The sequence below is a fragment of the Prionailurus viverrinus genome, chromosome D1, assembly GCF_022837055.1.
Source record: "Prionailurus viverrinus isolate Anna chromosome D1, UM_Priviv_1.0, whole genome shotgun sequence".
Taxonomy (NCBI): Eukaryota; Metazoa; Chordata; class Mammalia; order Carnivora; family Felidae; genus Prionailurus; species Prionailurus viverrinus.
The window spans coordinates 82,969,125-82,994,934 of NC_062570.1; the positions used below are offsets into that span (position 1 = coordinate 82,969,125).

Below are 25,810 nucleotides of genomic sequence, written 5' to 3' on the forward strand. Positions count from 1 at the left end.
TCAAATTTCACTTTATCAGGCAAATTTTTTCTAAGGCCCCAGAGGTGGCAGGTCTCCTTGTTATACATTCATTGAGTCATATGTTTTTCTTTCATAGCGTTAATAATAATTGATAATTATAATTTTTTAATGACATTATTTGTTCAGTGGACATTTCTCCTAACAGACTGTCCTCTATGAAGTCATAGGTGTGTTTTTTGTTTTTTTGTTTTTCCATTATATCTCCAGTGCCTGGCACAGGCCTACAACATGGTGGGTTTTATAATGATTTTTTAAGTGAATGAGTAAAAGTCAAATTGAAGGACAGATGAGAGGCACAAATAAAAAGAATGTCCCTTGGGTACTAAGGTTGCTTCTTGGGCTCAAGACTTTATATGATTCCAACTTCAGTGTGACAGGCCTAGTCCCTGGTGAGGGAGTAGATACAAGGACTGAGAAAATGAGCTGATATCTAAACTGATGCAACTCAATTATGATAAATATCAGAGTAAGGTTGTAAGGTTGGTTTCATATGTACTCGAAATAATTATCTTGCTATTTTGATATTCTAACATTTAATATTAATTTCATAATTACTAGATTTACTGAAGTTGTCCCGGTATCAGTTATAATTTTCTTTATAAAAAGATTCATTATTCCCTGTATAATGGATTTTTCTTAAGATCAGGAGCAATATTTTACTTGAAAATCTTTATAATCTTTAATGTAGAGTAAACATCAAAGAGAAAATCCTGAGACTATATGTTTGCTGTCTTAAACAATTGAAGGCTGATTGGTCACAGAGAGGAGGAGTTTATTTTGTTTGACCTCAAATTATTTAAAAAGGAACTTTTCTGAGAGACAGGACCAGTGCCATAGCTCCTGTAGGGAGTTGCCTTTTTTTTTTTTTTTTTTTTTTAGGAAGGACTATTAAAATTTCAGAAGGAATGGACTGTCAAAATGTAGTGCTTCCTCTCCCATATATTTTTTTATTTTTTTTTTTTTAAGGTTAATTCATTTCTCAAAGACAGAGAGAGTGTGAGCAGGGGAGGGGCAGAGAGAGAGAGAGGGAGACACAGAAGCTGAAACAGGCTCCAGGCTCTGAGCTGTCAGTACAGAGCCTGATGTGGGGCTTCAACTCATGGACCGCAAGATCATGACTTGAGCCAAAGTCGGACGCTTAACCGACTGAGCCACCCAGGTGCCCCTCCCATATTTTTTAAAGTATAGGTTTCTTTGAAGTAAATTTTTATTTTACATTGCATTCTACCAATTATTTGAAAAAAATAATGTTTCCATCTTAAAAAATGAGGTAGCTAATTAAGTGAACTTTGCATCAAAATACTTTCTGCAGTGTGATACTTCCAGGGTTACACTGGTAAATATTTAGTGCCTGGTCTGAGAGTCAGGGTGTGGCGTAGCTTTAAAAACAAAAACAAGGGGCGCCTGGGTGGCTTAGTTGGTTAAGCGTCCGACTTCGGCTCAGGTCATGATCTCACAGTCCATGAGTTCGAGCCCCACGTCGGGCTCTGTGCTGACAGCTCAGAGCCTGGAGCCTGTTTCGGATTCTGTGTCCCTCTCTCTCTCTGACCCTCCCCTGTTCATGCTCTGTCTCTCTCTGTCTCAAAAATAAATAAACGTTAAAAAAAAAAACAAAAACAAAAAACCTTGATTTATTTTGTTTACAGATTTTCATGATATATGTATTCCTATTATAGGCCATTTCAGCCTACCAACCTAATGTCACTGTAGCCTTAGGGAGAAATATGAATAGCTGGTGCTCTTCAGCTGGTATGACCAATACCAGGTATGATTCTCATGATGCCATGAGATATCTGTGAATTATATAGTGGCAGAATTTTTGCCTTACGTTTCTGAAAATCAGTATGGTCTGTAGAGTTCTTTTGTCTTTGTTCATTTGATGTTCCCTAGTTAAAACCTTTGTTTTATGTTTCTCTGCCCTAGGAAGTACCATGGTATAGCCATAGAATATTGTTTTTCATACGTTTTTTAACAACAGAATTCTTTTTTCTCTCTCTAATAAATAATCCCAAATATAAGACAGATAAAAACAGCATTACATAGTGTAAATTTGTTTATATAATTTAGTTGTGACAGAGTCAGTTACGGAACAGAGGCATTTTGTTGAGTGCAAAACTTCAAAATCAACATCCGTGTCTTTTTTTTTTTTTTTTTGCATAATTTCAAAAAATTTTTTAAATGTTTATTTAGTTTTGAGAAAGAGAGACAGAGCAAAAGTAGGGGAGGGGCAGAGAGAGAGGGAGACACAAGATCTGAAGCTGTCTCCAGCCTGCTAGCTGTCAGCACAGAGCCCAGTGTGGGGCCTGAACTCACAAACTGTGGTGAGATTATGACTTGAGCTGAAGTTAGACACTTAACTGGCTGAGCCACCCAGGTGCCTCCCCCACTTTTTTTTTAATTAAAAAAATTTTTTTTGTTTGCATAATTTGGATTCACAAAGGTAAATTATAATTTATAAAATGTAAATTTTTTTAAACAGTCTTCCTGAAATCTGCTTAATTTTTTAAAAATTTATTTATTTTTATTTTATTTTAGAGAGAAAGTGTGTATGCAAGGGGGCTAGAGGGCAGGGGTGGGGGAGAATTCTAAGTAGGCTTCATGCTCCGTGCGAAGCCTGATGTGGGGCTCAGTCCCATCACTGTGAGATCATGACCTGAGTTGAAACCAAGAGTTGGACACTTAACTCACTGAGTCACTTAGGTGCCCCTCAGCTTAATTAGTAGTTAAATTGAGGTGGTAAGAGAATTTTTAATTAGATTAAAAAGGACACTATATATTAATAAATATTCATGTGCCTAGTGCCAGGCCATCAAATTATATGAAGCAAAACCTGACAGAATTTTTATTTTTATTTTTATTTTTATTTTTATTTTTGAGAGACAGAGTGGGGGTGAGGGGCCAGAGAGAATCCCAAGCAAGTTCCATGCTTACCATGGAGCCTGACACGGACTCAGTCCCATGACCCTGGGATCATGACTGAGCCAAAATCAAGAGTTCAACTGACTGAGCCACTCAGGTGCCCCCAAACCTGACAGAATTAAAGGGAGAAATAGTGCTATGATAATAGAGATTTTAATACCTCACTCAAAATAGCCTCTCCAATAACGAGAACAAATATTAATAAAGAAGTAGAGGCTTTAACACAGTAAACTTACTAGGCTTAACAGATGTATACAGAACACTCTACCCAAAAATAGCATACACGTTTGTCTCAAGTGCACGTGGGACATTTTCTGGGATAGAACATATGGTAACTGGAAAATTCATGAATTTGTGGAAATTAAACAACATACTCCTAAACAACTAAGAAGTCAAAGAAGATCAAAGAAGTCACAAGGGAAACTAGGAAATACTTAGGAATGAAAAAAAATACAACATACTAAAATTTATGGGACACAGTGAAATTTGTGCTAAGGGAGAAATTTATAAATTGCTTACATTAAAAATCAAGAAAGGTGCCAAATCTTCCATAACGTATATAAGCGCAGTTTGTAACATATATAAATGTTGAATTGCTGTTGTACACCTCAGAGTAATATTGTATGTCAACTATACTTCAGTTAAGATCTCAAATCAACAATCTAAGTTTATAACTTAAGGAACTAAATAAAAAGAATAAATTAAACCCAAAGTTAGCCGAGGGAAAGAAATTAAAGATTAGAGCACTGTTAAATGATATAGGAAATAGAAAACCAATAGAGAAAATCAGTGAAGCCAGATTGAAGAGATCAGCACAATTGACAATCTTAGCTAGAGGGACAATTAAAAAAGGAAGAGATGGCCCAAATTACGAGACTGAAAATGGGGACAATTACTACCAATTTTGCAGAAATAGGATTATATGAGAGCACTATGAACAGTTGTATGCCAACAAATTGGATAACCTAGGTGAACTAGACAAATTCGTAGAAACACAAAACCTACCAAGACTAGGGGCACCTGAGTGTATCAGTTGGTTGAGCGTCTGATTCTTGATCTCAGCTCGGGTATTGATTTTGGGGTCATAGGTTAGGGCCCTGTGTTAGGTTCCTTGCTGGGTGTGAAGCCTGCTTAAAAAACAAAACAACAACAACAAAAAAAACAACAAAACAAACCTACCAAACCTACTGAACCATGAAGAAATAGAAAATAAGGATAGACCTATTACTATTCAGGATATTAAATCACTAATAAGAAAATCTATTGACAAAGAAAAGCCCTGGACCTGATGACTTCACTGGTGAATTCTACAAATGTTTAAAGAATAATTAATAGCACCTCAGGCTTTTCCAAACACGTTGAAGAGGAGGGAATACTTCCTAACTCATTTTATGAGGCCAGAATTATCTTATACCAAAGACACTACAAGAAAACTATAGCCCCAAATCCCTTATAAACATGGACACTAAAATCCTCAACAGAATGCTAACAAAGAGAATTAGGTAGCATATTAAAAGGACCAGGTGGGCTTTATTCCTGGAATGCAAGGAGGGTTTAGCATACAAAAATTAATGTAATCTGTAATATCAACAGAATGAGAAAACCCACATCATTTCAATTGGTGCAGTAAAAGCATTTGACAAAATTCAACACCCTTTCATGATAAAACACTCAATAAACTAGAAATAGAAGGAAACTACCTTAACTTAACAAAAGTCTTAAATGAAAAACCTACAGTGAACATCATACTCAATAGTGAAAGACAAAGTGTTTCCTCTAAGCTTGGGAACAAGGCAAGGAAGTCTGCTTTCACCACTTCTGTTCAGCATAGTACTGGGAGTTCTAGCTAGAGCAGTCAGGCAAGAAAAAGAAAAGTTATCTGAATTGGAAAGGGGAAGTAAAATTATTTGCAGATGATGTGCTCTTGTATATAGAAAACTATATGGGCTCCCCCCCCCCAACAAAAAAAAGGAAAAGAAAAAGAACCTATAAGAACAAATAAATTCAGTGAAGTAGCAGGATACAAAGTCAACACACAAAAATCACTGTACGTGAGCAATCAACCATCTGAAAAGGAAATTATAAAAACAGTTACATTTGCAATAGCATAAAAAAATGCTTAGGAATTAACTTCACCAAAGAGGTGAAAGACTTGTACACTGAAAACTATAAAACATTGCTGAAAGAAATTAAAGAAGACCTAACAAAAATGAAAAACATCCTGTATAAATGATTAGAACACTTAATATTGTTAATGTCAATACTATCCAAAGGAATCTACAGATGCAATGCATTCCTTATCGAAGTCCCAATGATGTTTTTGAAGAAATAGATAAATCTGTCCTAAGATTTATATGGAATCTCAAGGGATCCTGAAGGGTCAAAACAATTTTGAAAAAGACAAAACTGGGGGCGCCTGGGTGGCGCAGTCGGTTAAGCGTCCGACTTCAGCCAGGTCATGATCTCGTGGTCCGTGAGTTCGAGCCCTGCGTCAGGCTCTTGGCTGATGGCTCAGAGCCTGGAGCCTGTTTCCAATTCTGTGTCTCCCTCTCTCTCTGCCCCTCCCCCCGTTCATGCTCTGTCTCTCTCTGTCCCAAAAATAAAAAAATAAACTTGAAAAAAAAAAAAAAAAAGAAAAAGACAAAACTGGAGGACTCATACTTTGTTACTTCAAAATTACTACAAAGCTACTGTAATCAAAACTGGTACTAGTGTAAAGTCAGGCATGTAAACAAATGGAATAGACTAGAGAGCCCAGAAATAAACCCCTAAATTTATGGTCAAATGATTTTTAACAAAACCATTCAAGTACCAAAACCATTCAAGAGGGAAAGGGCAGTCTTCAACAAGTGGTGCTGGAAAACTGTATATCCACATGCAGAAGGATGAAGTGGAACCCTTCCCTAACACCATATACAGAAATCAACTCAAAAAATGGATCAAAGATTTAAATATAACACCTAAAACCATACAATTCTTAGAAGAAAACATAAGACAAACCTTTATAACATTGGATTTGGCAGTGATTTCTTGGATATAATACCAAAGGCACAGGTAGCAAAAGAAAAAAAATAGACAAATTGTACTTTATGAAAATTAAAAAACAAATTGTGCATCAAAAGACACTATCCACAGAGTAAAAAGGCAGCCCACAGAATGGCAGAAAATATTTGCAAATCATATATCTGATAGGAGTTTAATATCCAGAATATATAGAGAACTTCTAAAACTTAACAGCAAAACAACCCAATTCAAAATGGACTTGAAAAGACATTTCTCCAAAGATGATATCTGAATGAAAATACGCTTGATATCACTAATCATTTGGGAAATGCAAGTCAAAACCACAATGAGGTTTAACCTCATACCCATTAGATGGCTACTATCCAAAAAACTCCAGAAAACCAGTGTTGGTAAGGATGTAGAGATATTGGAATCCTTGTGTTTTGTTGGTGGGAATGGAAAATGGTAGAACTGCTGTGGAAAGTAAGATGGTGTTTCCACAAAAAATTAAAAATAGACTTACTGTATGATTCAGCAATTACACTGAGAGAGGGAGACACAGTGGGTATATATGCAAGAGAATTGAAAGAAGGTTCTTGAAGCAGTATTTGTATACCCATGTTTATTGCAGCATTATTCACAAAAACTAAAATGTGGATTTAACTCAAGTTTTCATTAATGGATAAATGGATAAACAAAATGTGGCATATATATACAGGGAGTGTTATTCAGCCTTAAATAAGCTGTTTTCAACAGCATGGATGAGTCTTGAAGACATTTTGCTAAGTGAAATAAGCCAGTCATAAAAAGATACTAGATGATTGTGCTTGCGTGAAGTATTTAGTGTAGTCAGAGTTATAAAGACTGAAAGAATGGTAGTGGCCAAGGGTTGGGAGGAATAGGGAGTTATTGTTCAATTGGTACAGAGTTTCAGTTTGATAAGATAAAATAAATTATGTAGGTGGATGGGGGTGACAGTTGCACAGCATTATGAATGTATTTAATATCTACCATTGAATGTATACTTAAAAATGGTTAATATGGTAAGTTTTTTTCTTATGTGTATTTTAGCACAATAAAACTGTTTTTAAAGCAAGTTACCTTTTTGAAGAAAGCACAGTTCTTATATTACTTTATGGTTCTAGGTATAGACGATTTTCTAATATGAAGCTTGCAAGTAAAATGAATTTGTCGCTTTTTTATTTTTCTTTTGCAAATTTTATACTTGCAGATTTTTATTTTTTTAAAAAAAATTTTTAATGTTTATTTTTGAGGGAGAGAGAGAGAGAGAGACAGAGCTCAAGTTGGGGAGGGGCAGAGAGAGAGAGACAGACAGACAATCTGAAGCAGGCTCCAGGTTCTGAGCTAACAGCACAAAGCCTGTATACTTGCAGATTTTTCTATGTGTACTTCCAAAATATGTCTTTAATATATATTTAAGAATCTTATTAGTACTGAATTTCATGATTAGCTTTGTGCTTATTATATGTAATATTTTATTAGTGACATTTATTTTGTTATCTTTCACTTGAACTATTAAGCATTTATAGAAAGCTACACTACCTGATGATGTGATGAACATACTGTTAAAGTATTTAAAATCTTATAGGGAGTCAACAGTAGTAAACGTAAAATAGACAAATGTTAAATCCATATATTTTTTGATCATTTATTAAAATATTTTCTTTACAAATATTTTTAAATTTTTTTTTAACGTTTATTCATTTTTGAGAGACAGAGAGGCAAGCATGAGCTGGGGAGGGGCAGAGAGAGAGGGAGACACAGAATCCAAAGCAGGCTTCAGGCTCTCAGCTGTCAGCACGGAGCCCGATGTGGGGCTCGAACCTAGGAACCATGAGATCATGATCTGAGCCGAAGTCAGTTGCTTAACAGACTGAGCCACCCAGGTGCCCCTTCTTTTCAAATATTCTCAATAAAATTTATCGTTTATGAAAATGTTAATGTGTATTATTAGTAAATCCCATCTACTTAGACTGTCAAATTTAGAAATTCCTCTTAGAGTTTTGAGGTGGAGCATATGGGAGTATGGAACCCAGTGGTAAATTTAATACAATGTTTTCAATGGGAATTTATATAGTTAATGTTATTTATAAAATGCTTGCTTGTGTCTCGTTATAAAAAATGTTGAGAATTGATGCAGAAAGAAGTTTTCTGGTTACTTTTTAAATTTTTACTGGGTATATATAAAGGAATAAAGCTTTTGTAACGAAATGAGCTGTTCAGTCATACCTAAAATGTTAGTTTCTTTAACAATTCCTTAAAAGTTTTTGATATAAATGTGTCACTTAAAACTAAAAGGAAAATAACTTGTTTATGCTTATTTTTCATAATGATATACTATTTAAAATACTTATTTTACATATATGTATTTTTGTACACATTTATGTAAATGATACATATATTAATTTTCATATTGAAATCTTTAATAAGTGCTGTATATTTCTTGCATGTATATCCACCCTTTCCTTTAAGTTCAACATCCATGAGAATATTCTTGCTTTTTTACCAGCGAATTAATGCATTTTTATCACTGAATATAATTTTTTTCATTAGAGTTTACAATCAAAGAGGGCATAGGAAAAAATAAGGCCAATTACTTAACTTGATTGTTTGGTCTATCCAATGTCTTCACATTATCGTCCTACAATTTGGTCATTTTTGTAGTCCAGAAGCTGAATCTTTATTACATTGTTACTATTAAAATATAAGAATAAAGATTTTTAAATTTTAAATTCATCTTAAATGATAGTCAGGAACTACAGTTTTAAAAATCACTGGTCCAGTTAAAACCCCCCAAATAAATATGTTTCTGTGGTTGTGAAAAATGATGTTCCACCATGTCTAAAAGTCAGCTTTATGTACTGATTTTTAAAATTTATTTAAGAGTCATTCTTTTAGTTCAGTAAATAGAGACCCAGGAAGAAAACAGAGGTCCATTCTAGAATGGAAGCTCAAAGAAAACAGGAGAAATAGGACTTTTTTTGTTCCCAAAACACATTCTCATGAGTCATCCTGGGTACTGGTTACTCTCTATTTAGGTCAGTCAGCACTAGTCCTTAATCAATAGTCTAATCATAGTTACTGCAAGAGGCTAGGTTCAGTGGTTCTCTCTTTTCCTATTGTTTTTCTAAGTCCCATACTGTTTTTAAGAGTGGTAGGAAGTATACCTTGACCTTGTAAGTTCTCATAATATTTTATTTTATTCTTCCTACACTACTTTCTCCTCATATAACAAACTACTGAGCTGTAAGTAGCATACTTAAAATGTTATTTTATAATAAACCAAGTTGCAAAGCTTTATGATGACTCATCTTCTTGTAATGTTCTGTGAACCCTCTCTCTCTTCTTTTTTGCGGGTGCTAGTTTTTGTTTCTCTTGGGTGAAACAAATACCATTTACCAGGAGGTAATGTGCCTTTAAAGGTTTTATTTACTTTGATGAATGTCGTTTTAGAAAGTGTTTATGTGCATTTTTTTATAGTTACTTATTTTTCTTCTTGTTCTGTGTAAACATTGCACTTGTTTGGTCCTCAGTATATGAGATGTCATTATATCACATTTCATACTAATTTAAGCATATATTTTATCTTTGTCATATTTTCTCTGAGTGGCATACAGTATTTTTCTATATTTATAATTAAATTTCCAAATAAAACCTAGCTTTTTCTTTTGTTGTATGTTTTTTTTCTTTCTGGAAAGCAAGTAAGTTAACTCTGGATATTGAATATATTCATAAAGATGGAGGTTTTTCCACATGAGGCCAGTGTTTGCTAGGAAGAATATTATTAATAATAATAGCATAGAATTATGTAAGATTTTATTGTTGGCAAAGCACTTTCATATATTGTCTGTGCTTTTCATTAGGTCTGATCTCAGTAGCTTTTTGTACAAAGTACCATGTTAAATGTAGAAAGTAGGAAAGGAAATATTTCCAGTGCTTCTGTGCTACTGGAACCATGTAGTAATAAATGATATTTGTTGGATTTGAATGCTTCTAGCTAATAATCAGATTATGCAGTATGCTTTTTAACTCCACTATTAGTGTTAGTTCCCTTGTATCTAGTGTTCAGACTACAAGATCTTCAGGATCTGTATTTGGTCCCTTAATCCCTTACGTCAGCCATTTTGGCCTAATATCCTTAGAAAATAGATAACTAGTTTCCCAAGCACTCTAGGGACTATGTTAGTACTCAGTCATTCAGAGCACATTATGCTGCTTTTGCCATCACAACACTCTGCAAGGGGTCCTGACACATCTCTTTGGTCTACTTTCTAGGTTTTTCAGAGCTTGTTTCAAGATCGATCTTTCATTCTGGCAAGGAAACCTTGTATTTCTAATGACAGGAGAGGGAGGTATATTCATGTAAAAAAGGTATAGGATAAATTGACTAGAGCCATTAAGTGACTAAGGCTTAGAAATGAAGGTGGAGGGAAAGGATAGGGTCAAGGGAAGGAAACTGTTAAGAGGATGATTTGAAGAACAGTATTAATACTAAAGAGAGAAACAGCTTCATGAATTTCCATCTTTTATATGTTTTCAGTTCTTTCTCCTACACCTTACTACCATATGCCTCTTCTCTATGTTTTGATTTTACTGTTTATTTGCAGCAGAAATCATGAAAAAATTGAGTTTATTCTCCCCCACCCCCTTTTTAAAAATGACCTTCATAATTGTCCTATGAAGACTAACTTTTACACCAATATAGGATATCATCACTAAGATGATTTCTTCTTTGAGCCATATGTATGAAACCAACATTGTTAAATAGAAGGACTTCCTCTGCATCCTTGCCAACACCTGTTGTTTCTTTTTGTTAAGTTTACCATTCTGACTGGTGTGAGGTGATATCTCACTGTAGTTTGGATTTGTATTTCCCTGACAATCAGTGATGTTGAACATCTTTTCAAGTATCTGTTGGCCACCTGCATGTTTTCTTTGGAAAAATGCCTATTCGTGTCTTCTGTCCATTTTTTAACTGGATTATTTGGTTTTTGGGTGTTGAGTTTTATAAGTTCTTTACATATTTTGGGTATTGGCCCTTTGTCAGATGTGTCATTTGCAAATATCTTCTCCCATTCCGTAGGTTACATTTTACTTTTGCTGATTGTTTCTTTCACTGTGCAGAAGTTTTTTTATTTTGATGAAGTCCCAATAGTTTGTTTCCCTTGCCTCAGGAGACATATCTAGTAAGAAGTTGCTATGGCCGATGTCAGAGAGGTTACTGCCTGTGCTCTCCTCTAGGATTTTAATGGTTTCCTGTCTTACATTTAGGTCTTTAATCCATTTTGAATTTGTTTTCATGTGTGGTATAAGAAAGTGGTCCGGTTTCATTCTTTTTCATGTTGCTGTCCAGTTTTCCCGACACCATTTGTTGAAAAGACTATCTTTTTTCCATTGGATGTTTTTTCCTGCTTTGAACCACAACCCATATAGTTGTGGGTCTATTTCTGGGTTTTCTATTCTGTTCCATTGATGTTTGTGTCTATTTTTGTGCCATTAAAATACATGTATTTGTAAATGTATGTGTAGAATCATATGGGAATAGCTGTATGCTTCACACTCTGAAACCACGGTGTATAATGCCTTTCAAGTGTCATCTTCTTTCATTAGAAGTTTCTACACATACATGTAGACATATATGTGAAAGCTATATGCTTAGCTGTGTATAAACTGTTATTCAAATGCTTAGCTGTGTATAAACTGTTATTCAAATAACACCTTCTTTCATTGATATATATGTTTGTAAACATATGTATGAAACACGTGGGAATAGACCTATTCTTACCTGAATGAAACTACACAGTATGTAATGCGTATTTCAAGTAACAACAACGACAAAAAGAAAGACTTGATTTTACTTCAGTTTAAAATGATCAAAATGGTGAATCACTTTAATGAATGAACCAATTTCTCTTGCTAAGGAGGATTACTGTAGAATTTAAATACAAAATGAGATTTTTAGAAATGAGAATAGAGATACCAATGAGAGAGAAATGTTTTATAATGTTTTCTTGTGTTAATGATTATTTTTGTAATATGTTAGTAACAGAAACTGCCCAGATTTTTCTAAAGTTACAAAGTTTTCCCCCGAAAAGCCATTAGCTTAAAGCATGATTCATAACATACAAAACAAAAAAATTATTTCGGGATTCATTCAAAGTATATATTAGAAATTCTTTGAGAAATGTATATCAGGGACATTTAGTCAGTTCTGCTTAACGTGACTATGCCTTCTGAAAGCCAGAGGTGAGAAGTGGTGTTGTGTCAGATTCTTCAGTTCCTGTAAAATCTTCCATAAGTAGATTGACACTACTGTGGCTCTATTATGCTGAATGTATTATTTCTGAACCTTTTGCAATTGGTATCCATCTAAAACTAACATTTTTTGTTTGTTCATTTTATTTTCTGTGTGTTCTGTTCTGAATTTTTTAATTACACCCAAGCTATCTTACTTGACACATTTGGTTTTATAATTATACATGGGAAAAAAATCCAAAAAGTAATTGTTTTTATAAATGATTAATGAATGACTTTTGCCAGAATTATTTTTTCTGAAGATGTAACCATAAAAATTAGAAAGTTCTTTTGTTCATGGCTAATCAATAAATATTTATTGACCAACTGCTTGGATATGCCTCAGTCTATTTGGACTGCTATAACAAAACTCTATAGATTGGGTAGTTTATAAACAACATAAATTTATTTCTCACAGTTCTGGAGGTTTAAGTTCAGGATCTTGGTGCCAGCATGGTAGGACAAGGGACTTCTTCCTGGTTCATTGCAGGCACCTTCTTGCTGTGTCCTCACATGGTGGAAGGGGCTAGGGATCTCTCTGCAGGTTCTCTTAAGGCACCAATCCCATTTATGAAGGCTCCATCCTCATGATTTAAGCACTTCCCAAAGGCCTCACCTCCTAATACCATCATCTTTGGGGGGTTTGAACATTTTTGAACAATTCTTTCAACATAAGAATTTGGGGTAGATACAAACATTCAGAGCATAGCAAGGTACACATTTTTCTTCCATTTGAGGAAACAAGAATATAATCTGGTACCCACCAAAAATAGCTTAGAGTTTCCTATTGAAGGTAAGAGAGAAGCAGCCTAGGTTTCAGGATAGGAGACTGTTGACAAAACTAATATTAAATGATATATCAAAGTTAATATAGATTTTCATTTTGCTGAAATAGGAGCAAACTCTAATTGAGTTATGATCTGCAAAGGCAGATATTCATTTGTATGGTGATATGAAAACTAAGATATTAATTTATGTTTTAAATAGGATTCAATATTGCATTTCTGTCTAGTTCATTATGTCAGTTTAAGATGTTAACCACAGTGTTGCATACCTCGGGCCCTTTTCACTGTACTTCTATGATAATGGGAAAACAAGAACTAACTAATTAAATGAGAAAACAAACCATAGCTAACACTTATGTTTGATTTTGAATTAGGGTGATTGCACATTTAGTTACCACTTTAAGTATTATAACTGTTTTTGTTCACTTGTTTTGTATTGGTTTTTGGATAAAAGTCTTCTAAAATCTGATCTTTCAAAAATGCAAACTTACTTACCTTAGAATATATGCATTTAAGTTAAACTTTTCTTAATTGACTTATGGTAGTAATTTTCAATATTCTTTTTCTGTTCTGTGTAACAGTGATATTCTTAGTGCTTTAATTTCTCCCTTATCTAAATCCCTACATGGCTATGTATTTCTATATGCCTTTTTTTTAAAATTATTTCTGCAGGTGTTCATTTTGTAGTATGCAGACTTACAGCAAGAGCTACATACTTACTTACAACATAGAGCTAATCTAAGCAAATTGGGGAGTTTGTAGGTGAAAGTAGATAACACATTTATTGAGTCAAAAAAAAAAAAAAAGCCTCAAATACTCATCGCCTAGTTATCCACATGACTGGCTTCCTTACTACTGGTCTTTCTTTAAAAAACACCTTTTTAGGGGCGCCTGGGTGGCGCAGTCGGTTAAGCGTCCGACTTCAGCCAGGTCACGATCTCGCGGTCCGTGAGTTCGAGCCCCGCGTCAGGCTCTGGGCTGATGGCTCAGAGCCTGGAGCCTGCTTCCGATTCTGTGTCTCCCTCTCTCTCTGCCCCTCCCCCGTTCATGCTCTGTCTCTCTCTGTCCCAAAAATAAATGTTGAAAAAAAAAAATTAAAAAAAAAAAAACAAAAAAACCCCCACCTTTTTAGAGACCCCCTTCCCTGGCTACCCTATCTAAAATTTCAGCTACCACCCCCCCAATAGTTGATGTCCTCTTTTCTTGCTTTTTTTTCTTTTTCTTCAGCACTTATCACTAATATGTATGGTATATATTTAATTTTCATCTTGCTTCTTAACTGTCTGTTGCCCTTGTCTTATACCCTTCCTCTGTGGAATCCTAGAATATAAGCTTCATGAAAGCTTGGATTTTGGCTGGGTTTTACAACCCTATCCTCAGCCCTGAAAACAATGTATGGCACATAGAAGGTGCCCCATAAATATTTTTTGAAATAATTACTGAATGGAGGAATGAAAAGAAAGATGCTAGTAAGAGAGATGTTAAGGAGAGAGATGTGGCAAGTGGTTGGATGAAGACCAAAATTAATGAGTAGTGATGGTTGTGGAGTTGGAGAGGAATGGATATATCTGAGAGATATTTAGGAGGTAAAAACACTGGATGAAACTGATACTTATTAAAACACTATTTATATGTTAGACACTGTGTTAGGTAATGGGGATACAGAAAAGAAATAACCTGTGGTAAAAGAGCTCTCTGGAATAAATGTATCTATTTTAGAGATAATGTATAGATTGCTTTGGGATAATAGTAAGGAAATACTTCTGCCTGGTGTTTCACAGAAGATATGGAAAGCTAATATACATTTTCAGAGTTTTCTAAGTGGATAAGTAGAGGAAAGGCATTCTAGCTAGAGAGAACTATTTGTAGAAAGGCAAAAAGGCAAGAGAAGGCAACATTTGTTCAGGGAGGCAAAAGTTCAGAACATGAAGGAATGTCTAAGGAATGCTAATAACATAGGAACTTTATCCTGTTGGAGATTGGAAACATTGGTCATTTCCTCTTTCTCATTACCTTCAGGTTGGTGTGGAATCTGAAGTTAAAACTCATTCGGGGGTAGAGATGGAAAGATGGACAGTTGGGTTTGATGAGATAAGGTTTTCATTTGAAATGTTCACCAGCAGAAAGAAGAGACTAGAAAGAGGTAGGTACTAGATATGGAGATTGAATATATCACACAAGTGATATTTAAACCCTTGAGAATAGATATGATTGTTAAGGCAGATAAAAGAGGTTCTTGGATAACACATTAAATATCAAAGCTGTAAAGAATTTGGGAGATAGAAAAAGAAAGGGTTAGAGAATTTGGTAGGTATGTAAAGTAAGCTGGAATGAATGGCTACCTAGTCTAATCTGCTTCATTACTTTTGGCCCATTGGCCCGGGGTTTGAAGGAAAAGGTTGTTTTCTGGCTCTGTGAACAGCTCAAGTGAAAGGCAAAAATGATTTATAACATCTTTAATACCTGGACTATTTTCTTCTTTATATTTAGGATTAACTCTTCCCTTGTTATAATTAATAACATTTCATCCAAATTCCAAAACACCCACTTGCAATATATGCATTATTTAATCTAGAAACTTAAATTTTAAAAAATGACTTTATTTAAAAGCTTTACATTGCTATTGCTTTATGTAGAATAAACTTTACCACATAGATCCAGTTAATCAAACTAATACTATATCACTACTCATCTTGACAGATTTATTTACAAAAAGGAATTCCAAAGAAATTGCCCAGTTTAAATTATTTTTTAATATTTATTTTTTAGAGAGAGGGAGAGAGAGAGAGAGAGAGAGAGAGAGAGCGAGCACGTGAGCAGGGGAGAGGCAGAGAGAGACACACAGAATCCGAAACAGGCTTCAGGCTGCAAGCTGTCAGCCCAGAGCCTGACCCAGGGCTCGAACTCTGAAAGGAGAGATCATGACCTGGGCCAAAGTTTGATGCTTAACGACTGAGTCACCCAGGTGCCCCCTGTTTTGAATTGCCAGCTTTGAACTAGAGGTTACCCATCTCTGGTCCATTATTTGAATTTTGTTGTATTTCTTTCCATGTGTTTATAGCTTCAATGCTTTGGGCTAATATTCAACCTATTAGTTGACTTATTACCTTTCAGAGACTTAATTTCCATGTAAATTAAGTAACAGAACACCTACTTAAGTTGTGAATTTTAATTTTGTCTTTTTGGACCTACTTGATGAATTATATATAATGTTCATACCTAATGGAGAAAAGAAAGGATCTTCCTGCATATGAGTTTCCACTGAATGATCTGTAGGCGTTGTTTTTTTTTTTTTTTTTTTTCTTTTTTTGAGAGAGAGAGCATGCATGCACCTGGGAGAGAGAGAATCTTAAGCAGACTCCATGCCTAGGGCGGAGCCCCACTGAGGCTCGGTCTCAGGATAGTGAGATCCCAACCTCAGCTGAAATCAAGAGTTGGACTCTTAACTGACTGAGCCACCCAGGCATTTTCTTATGGCAACTGTTTTAATCGAGGTATAAACCTCTCTTCCATATTTATATATTGATGGTATTATATAGATTTGGTAAAAAAAACAAAAGGAAAATAAGGAAATAAATTTAAGAGCAGAAAACTAACTAGGAATAATAGTCAACTCTCAAAATGAATGAGTGTTGCTAAAAGGTACACTATATACCACACTTATAGTCAATGAGAACATTTAAAATAAGAATAATTTAGCTTACATATACATAATGTTCAAAATTGAAAAGTAGAGTTTGTATGATGTTTTAAGAGAGGCATTCAGGGTGTATGTTTTTTGTAAATTTGTTGTCATTTGCTGAAAATTAACATGAATGTGTATGCTTGCTATAAACATTTTCAAGATGCTTAAAAATCAGACACGTATTTTGTATAGTTTTTCCTCAGATAATATTACTGCTAGAGATAGAAACTTAATTGTTGTTGTTTTGCAATGGACATTTTATATGAATCTTTGGGATTTTGTTTTTTCATGTTTTGTGTAAAAGTTCAAAACGGAGCAGAAATTACGCATTCACTGTTTTTCTTTTTACTAAAATCAGGGATATATGATTTCCTGTAAGAATGTGAATGGGGAAACTAAATTCTTTCAAATGAGTTTCCTGATCAGATTTTATAGGTAAGGCTTTATTATTTAATTATATTAAATGACTTGGGGATGTGTTGACCATCAACAGAAGTTTTTAGACTGTAATTTAAAGTAGCACTGATGGTGTTTTAGGAGAGTACAAAAACATTAAATTGACAAAATGCATCAATTAGTCTTTGATGGTTTTGCTTTTTGTTATGTTAATTTATTCTCATGACTCAGAAATGAGAGCTCTTTTAGATTCTATTCATTTACACTGCAGGTCAGTGGACTTTAGATCAACATGTCTGTGAATAGATATTTGTGGTTATCTTGAACATTTGAAATTGTTTAGATTTCCCCCCAGTTTTCATAACATTTTATTATATTGATTTTGTTAGACTGCAGAAGAAAGGCATACTCATATACTTTGATATTCATTTTTGTACTTTTTTCTTTCTAATCTAATGATGGGGAAAATGTTCAAGTTATATCAAATTACTTATGGATCTTTTATATGCTCTAAAATTTTTTTTTAAAAATTCAGTAAGTATGTATTGAATGTTTTTTATGTGTCTGGCATTGTGTTTGGAGACGTAGGGGTTATCAAAATAGTGGGTGAATAAATATTGAGGGGATAGTCAAAACTAAGAAGATATTATACTTTAACTGAAGGCCCTTATTTTGTGTTTGTGGGATGATCATCTAAATCTAGAGTTGGTGGAGAAAGAGCCCAGGTATGAAATAGCTTGGGTATTCATGGGGAAAAGGGGTGGGTTTTCTCTTACTTAAGGAGCAGTCACATGTTAGGGGTGGTATGTGTGGGGATGGATTTAAATTTCTCTCAGGGTTTATAATTCAACCTGTGAGAATAATCCATATGTAGATGACCATAATAGTAACACTAGTTGAAAAGGTAAGTGTTATAACAAAGGTGTATTATTCAAATTAGAGGAGGGAGCAATTATATTAAATAGGGATCTTTAGAAAATACACTATGGAAAAGGTGGCATTTGATAAAGGCTTGGAAAGATGCTTATGCTTTTGGCGACTTGAATATTTCATTGTTTAATGGAAGCTTACAGAACTCATGAGGTGTAATGGAAATTATCACCTAACTTCCAGTACATGTATTGCTCCTAAGTAATGATATGACTTTGGAAATGTCACTAAACCTCAATTCCTAATATGGAAAAGGAAGATTTTGGAACTATATTCCTCTTTAAGGGTTCTTTTAAACTGTAACAGATTATTTGTAATTATCAGAGTTGACTTTATAAATGGACTGGATATCTTCTGTTTACCTTTTCAGAACTACTCTCTACCTCTGTCTACACTATTTGTGTCCTGGGAGACTGACCTTCCCCGGCCAAATCATCTGGCTCCCCTGCCCTGTGGCTTCTGGTTGGATTACACAAATGGGAGTCACCAGCTGGAGATCAGAGAGTGAGGTGAAAGTGGAGTCAGGGTAGTTACTCCCCTGGTGCCCTCCCTTGTGTTGCCTTGAATTGGCTGCTTTCCTCTCCCAAAAGCTCTACCTCCTGTCAGGAGGCCCTCTCTATATAATTACCCCTTTTTAGATTCTGATAATTACTTACTCCTCTTGCCCTTCAGGCTTAGGGATGGTAATATCTCTTGTTGTTGCCAGATCCCCAGGAACTGTGCACTATCCCCTGTTCTCTATCCCCTAGACTCTGTCCATGTTTTTGAAGTAGACCCTTAGTTAAGCTATCATTCTCAAATTACCAAGTTTGAGCATGCCACTTTTTTTTTTTTTTTTTTTTTTTTTTGCCAGAACTGACTGAATACTTTCTGTTCTCTTGGAATGATGTCCCACCAATCTCTATATCTTAAAGATTTATTGCCATTACGTGTTATCAAGAGTCTCTATAAAATGAAAATATTCTGGGAGGAACTACATGTTAAGTTGTCTGGCTATTATGTTAATTGTCAGTAGCTGTGATTGGATTGTATGCTACCTGTTTAAGAGATATGTGTGTGTACTCTTCTGTGTGTGCCCCTTTTCTCTGCATTCAGTGAGAACTGAACAGTTTTATTTAAGTCATCTTCCTGGAAGAAAATATCATTAGACTAATTGGATCAAGGTGTGTGGAGTCTTTTCTTGTACCAGTGAGGAGGAGTCTTTGAAGAGTATAAGTCCAGGGCACCTGGGTGGCTCATTCAGTTAAGTGCCTGACTCTTGATATTGGCTCAGGTCATGATCTTGGCAGTCATGAGATCAAGCCCCATGTCATGCTTTGGGCTGACAGTGCAGAACCTGCTGGGGGTTCTCTCACTCCTTTCTCTCTCCCCTCCCCTGCTCACTCGTGTGCATGTATATTCTCTCTCTCTCAAAATAAATAGACTTAAAAAAAAAAAAAAGAGTATAAGTCAAGGAGTCAACTGGTTAAATTTCCATTTATTATGGGCTCCTCAGATGTCTATATGTTGGGTGAATTTGTAGGTAAGGAGGCTGATGTTTTATATTGGATAAACGATTGTAAGTATCTGAAGAAGAACAGTAGTAATCAGTGTGTTGAAGGAAGGAGTTGAAAAATGAGTGGTTGTGGCAGTGGACTGGATGAAAGGGGAAAAAGCTTTACATCATTTTTATCTTTTTTGTGTGAGTAATCAGATGGAGGATGGTGACATGATATGGAGAATAATGGAGGAAGATGAGGTTTGGGGGAGAGATGATGAATTAATTTTTTATTTGTGTATTTGAGGTGCCTAAGGGACATCTAGGTTCTCCTGTTATAGAAGGCAGTTGATTGGAATAGTCTGAAGCAAGGAGGAGTAGACCAGATGAGAAATAATAACCTAAGGAGTCATCAGCAAACCATTATTAAAACCAAAAAGGGAATGAGATCACTCAATAATTGTGTGTAAAAAAGAATGTGCACCAAAGATCGGAAGCTGGAGAAAACTAATGTAATATGAATTTGGTAGAAGAAGTTGACCTGAGGAACAAGAAAGAAGGAATGGTTGAAGGGGTATGCAGAGAACCAGGAGACTCTGGTAGCCTGGAAGCCAAAGAAACTGAGCTTTAAAACACAGGACCATCAACAATGGCAAATGCACCCAAATTTCAGAAAGGTAGAGGCTGAAAAATAGTGTTTGGAGTTGACAGTTAAATGATTACTGTAGGGAAACAGCAGTTTCAATGGAGTAATTGCTCATTAGATATTAGATTTCTATATGGAAGGGACAGAAAGAGCAAGTGTAAACTGATATGAAAAAAATTGAGGTGAGTAAAGGAGAGAATATGGATGGAAATATGTCAAGACAAGGTTTTATGTATGTGTGTATGTATGTATGTATGTGGGTGAGTAGGATGGTAGGTAGATAGGTAGAAATAGATATTGATTTACTTTTATGAGAATGGGGTAGGGCAGAATGAAATTTTGGAGATACAGGAGAGGGGATGTCTGATAAAAGCCAGAGAGTCTTGGTTCAAGAACACGGGTACTAGATTGGCCTTAAGTAGAGGAGAGTCACTGCACCCTTTGGGACTTGAAGTAAGGATAGGGATGATTAAAGATAAATTTGTAGGTAAGGAGTCAGAAACATTGAGAGGAATCAAGTCTGAGTCCCTTTACTTTCATGATAAGGTCAAAGACAATGTTGTCTGTAAATCTGAGGGTTGTTTGAAGAAATTATTAAAGTAGGGGTTTTAGGAGGTTGTTAAAAATTTGGAGTAGTCACTGAGAAATGCAGTGTGGTTAAGAGCTTGAGCTCTAGAATTCTGCTACTGATTAGCTGTGTGACCACAGGAAGGGTACACTATCTTTCTGTGCCTCAATTTTCATGGAGAAATGGACATAAGTATAGTTCCTGCCTCACTGGAATATTGTGACAGTTAATAAATGTTTACCTTCTAAAGTGTGTCTGATACTTCGTAAATACTCTATAAATTATAGTTCTGATTGTTATACTTGAAACGTGAGGGATGAAGCAGTGAATAAGTGGTATGGAGAGGGAAAGAGAGCAAGAATATATGTGGTTGTGTCCATGCAAGAGCTGGAGTAGGTGTGGTTAAAGAACAGGTTATTTGAATTAAAAATTTTAGTTAGAACATGTTGAATTGATGAGAAGGTCTGGTAACTGTGAGAGGTAAAGGTCACTGGATTTGAGATGGACATATTGTCAAAGTATTAGAGTTTTGTACTTAAAGACAGAATGATTGATGCAACCTCTGCAGACTGACAAAGGGGTGTGGTATTGACTGTTGACCACTTAAATATGACAAGTGGCATTGCTAAACGTGAGTTGATTTTCTGGAATGGAAAGCTATTCTTGGTAAAGTTTCTCTTAATTTACCTAATAGTTGCATTCTTGGAAAATTTACTGTATATTAAGTTCTTATAAAAAGTACTGTGTGATATGTAAATTTAAATTTGGTTTCAGGCATAATTGTCCTCCCCTTTCCCCCACCCCCTTTGTGAACTGTATGCCTATAGAATTTGGGTTCTTTTTCAGCACTGTGCTGTCTATTGCAGGACATCCAGCATTCCTGTACCTCATCCATTGATAGCTAGCGGTGTCCTCTAATGTTTTGTACAGCCTAAGCACATTTTCAAAATGCTCCTGTTGAGCATTACAGGGAATTAGGGGAGAGAAGGCGCAGAGTAGCATGTGGATTGGATCCCAGGAAAAAGGGTCCTGTTTTGCACAGTGACCTAATATTATAGAGATATGAGGCAGGGAATTACCTGGTAACAAAGTTCCAGGTAGAATCCTGATACAAAGTTGAAATGGTGCAAAGTGGTAAAGTTTTCTTACCATCTTAGCCTCTTGTCCTCATTAATTCCTTCCTCCAAGCCACCCCCAGCCCAGTTGCAGCTGGTAGCCAACCTATGTTAACACTTCATGGCCCGGTGCAGTAAGAATTCTTGACTGGATTTGGTGAAGAGTATAGTTTCAGCATAATTTCTCTTTTAACTACATTAGCATGTTACTTCCTTTCTGCTAACTTCCAAGCTTTCCTTTTCTGTATGAAGACTGGTATAAATGCCTTATCATTCCCATTTAAATGTTTATTCTCATTTTTTCCTTGCCATCAGTAAATGTGTTACATAAAATTGTAATCATTGAATTTCTGTGTTTGCTTGTGAACGTAACCCAATGCATTAAAATGCAGTAGAATTATTTCTGTTTCATCTTTTGCTCAAAATGATAAACCTTTCATAGCGTCACCTTTGTCCAATGTCAACAGGTTTTGTTATTTTGGAAGAATCATCTCATTTGCAGCAGGTTGCTTCTGGTGATCTTAATCAAAAGTATTGCTTTTGAAAGAGTAAAGTTTGGTCAAGTTGTGCCATTCAGATATTGTGCTTTTTAAAAATTAGGTGACTTTTCTTGTTGGGATGAGCACTAGGTGTTATATATAAGTAATGAATCATGGGAATCTGCATGTGAAGCCAAGAGCACACTGTATACACTGTATGTTATATAACTTGACAATAAATTATATTAAAAAATAAAAAAATAAAATTAGGTTACTTTTGAAATATGGAACAATAGTTTCCATTTAAAAAATTTTTTTAAATGTTTATTTATTTTTGAGAGAGAGGGAGAGAGAGACAGAGTGCGAGCAGGAGTGGGTCAGAGCGAAAGGGAGACACAGAATCTGAAGCAGGCTTCAGGCTCTGAGCTGTCAGCACAGAGCCCAACGTGGGGCTCGAACTCTTGTGCCTCAAGGTCATGACCAGAGCCAAAGTCCAATGTTTAACCGACTGAGCCACCCAGGCGCCCCAATAGTTTCCATTTTAAATAAAAATTTAGGATGATAAAAAAATGATTAGTCAGGGATAAATGAGGTTTGATGAGGTTTTTATAGCTTCCCTTGGGAAGTAAAGCCCCATCCTTAATAGTGAAGATTCGTTGTAGTTCCTTAAGTGTACATGCTTTGTGCAATATACCTACTTTTAGTCTGTTTCCTGGGAGAAATGTCCATGCCAAGAAAATCATTGTGATTGGCATTAATTGTTATGCCTCTTGGGTTTCCCTGCAGATTAGCCAGAGTTGTAAAAATGGAACCTTTTTTTTTTTTTCCCATATAAAGGTCAGAGCAACAAATATGATCTTGAAATGAAGCACTAGTATGGTCGCCTACCACTGTGTAATTACATCACAATTATACGCATGGGTGGCATCTCTTTATTCAGTTACATTTCTTCTGTATTAAAATATATATCATTTTTATGTGAGAAAAAAATAGATCTTTCATAAATCCAATTTGTTCTTGCCCCTTAACCTTAATACATTAGTCTATGTTTTAAACTGGTAGAAAATAATTTGTTCTTACTGTCTTACTCTTTTTATCATGGCTCCTTAATAATCTTGAAAATGAGTCTATTAAATCAATTAAATTAATTTTAGCTGCTTTTAAGTTCATTCTGTGGGGGTTTTCCCCTATGAGTTTTTCGTAAACTATACTTGAGCTTATATTTACCATAAATGAGTTTTTCAGTCATCTATTCTTTGAAATTCACTTTGGTGTGGCATGTGGTATATTAGAGGAGAATTACTTCTTCATCTTTGATACATGGTATATAGTGTTTTGTTTGTTTGCTTGTTTGTTGTTTTTGCCACCAGTGACAAATTCCTGAAAAGTTCTATGAAAATCAAATTTCAGAAACTTCCATTTACTTACTGTATATTATAATCTTAGCAAGTTTTATTTTAATAAAATATTGAATTAATACTGATTCCAATAATCAGCAAGAGTCGGTAAGATTAAAGGGAAGTTATATTTTTTAACTTTCAATTTTCATTTCCTCAGATTTGGAAGTCTATAGACCTATTGGAATAATGATGCATAAGGAAATTAATTGCAACTTAGAAAATAAAAAGTTTTAATATTTGTTAAAACCTATCATGTCATGAAGAAAAAATCCTGAGAATATTGCTTAAGAGTAATCTGATTTAAGAAAAAGATTAAAGATCTTAGGATATGTAGTTTTGTAAGTTTTTTCCCTCCAAATATTGATATTGATTTTAGGGGAGCCTGCCTGGCTCAGTTGATAGAACATGCAACTTTTGATCTCAGTGTCCTGAGTTCAAGGCCACACTGGGCGTAGAGGTCACTAATAAAAATTATTTTAAAAATGTCTCGAGGCACCTGGATGGCTCAGTCTGTTAAGCGTCCAACTTCAGCTCAGGTCATCATCTCACAGTTCGTGAGTTCGAGCCCCGCCATTGGGCTCCATGCTGACAGCTCAGAGCCTGGAGCCTGCTTCAGATTCTCTGTCTCCCTCTCTCTCTGACCCTCCCGTGCTCACACTCTGTCTCTTTTTCTCAAAAATAGATAAGCATTAAAAAAAAATGTCTCTTAGAGTAGTTGGGCTAGGTAGTGGTTGAAGTGCGGGAGGCAGATGTAGAGTGCTTTAAAGAGGATGTTTTTGGAACGTGGCAAGAAATAGGTTATCTTGGGGGTGGGAGCTGTGACTCAGATTAAGCACAGACTTCAAGGTAATTTCAGGTTTACTATAGTCACTTGAGTTTAGGACCTGGAGTTTAATCTCTTGGGGAACATTACAAAAAATCAGTTAACACACTGTGATATTCAGTGTACAGATGGCTGCTGTTGATCTTCACCTCCTGGTGTTCACAGTCTTTGGAGTTCCTTCCCACAGTGAGTTGGGTTGACCTGTGTAACTAGTAAGATATTACAGATATGATGGTGACATCTGAGGCTAAGTCAGAAAAGAAATTGTGTAGGGGTGTCTGGGTGGCTCAGTCTGTTGAGCGTCCCACTCTTGGTTTTGGCTCAGGTCATGATCTCATGGTTCCTGAGTTCCAGCCCCAGTGGGCTCTGTGCTGACAGTGAGGAGCCTGCTTGAGATTCTTCCTCTTTCTCTGCCCCTCCCTTGCTTGCACTCTCTGTCTCTCTTAAAAATAAATAAATAAAATTTAATAAAAAATTTTTAAAAAAGAAAGAAATTGTGGGTTCTTCCTTTCTGTCTCTTGGATTGCTTACTTGCTCTGGGAGGCCAGTTACCATACCATTAGGATGCTTAAGCAACCCATGGAGAGGCCTGCATACGTTGGGATTGAAGCCTCTTAACAGCCAGCACAGATAAGTCAGCCATCTTGGAAGCTGATCCTCTAGGCTCAGACAAGCCTTCAAATGAATGTAGTCCTGGCCGACACTGCAACCTTGTGAGAGACCCCAAGCCAGAATCACCTGGTTAAACTGTTTCTGTATCCCTAACCCATAGAAACTGTGAGATAAGAAATATTTATTGTTTTAAGCCCCTAAGTTTAGGGTAACCTGTTACACAGCACATTAATATGCTGCACAGTAATGCAGAAATAATACACACAAATAAAAGAGTTTCAATTGTGATAAATGTCATCAAGGAAAGGTATGTACTGCTATGAGAATGGCCAACAGACTTTTGACTTAGTATGGGGGTTTGAGAAGGGCTTGTGAGTTTAGATCTAAAGAACAGGGAAGAGCATTCCTGACAGGAAGCATCATATGAAATTCTGTTGTGGGAAAAGGAGAGTATTTTTGAGAAACCTGGAGAAGACCAGTGTGGCTAAGGGTAGACAGCAGAGAAGAGATGGAAAGAAAGGAAGGTAGACCAGAAGATGTCAGGCCTGGGGCCGTGTTAGGGATTTTGGTCTTTATTTTAAAAAGCAGTGGGAATCTACTACAAAGTTTTTATCAGGGGTTGTGGGGTAACTGGAT

At 35.6% G+C, this 25,810-nt stretch overlaps 1 protein-coding gene across 21 annotated transcripts in view; it reads left to right on the forward strand.

Annotated features, from left to right (window-relative positions):
• Window positions 1–25,810, forward strand: part of METTL15 (methyltransferase like 15) — a 366,039-nt gene that overhangs the window by 9,849 nt on the left and 330,380 nt on the right. For 18 of the 21 annotated variants that reach the window (XR_007156381.1, XR_007156382.1, XR_007156379.1 and 15 more), the window contains 2 exons: window positions 17,087–17,163; window positions 18,425–18,563. The exons of 2 other annotated variants lie outside the window; for them this stretch is intronic. Coding sequence is in view for 8 of the 19 variants with exons in the window: in XM_047878551.1 (XP_047734507.1) it covers window positions 17,087–17,163; window positions 18,425–18,563 (216 nt within the window). In the remaining 11 variants the exon portion in view is untranslated. Of the gene's footprint in view, window positions 1–15,062; window positions 15,187–17,086; window positions 17,164–18,424; window positions 18,564–25,810 lie in introns of all 21 variants that reach the window. One more of the 21 variants, XM_047878554.1, reaches the window with a different exon arrangement.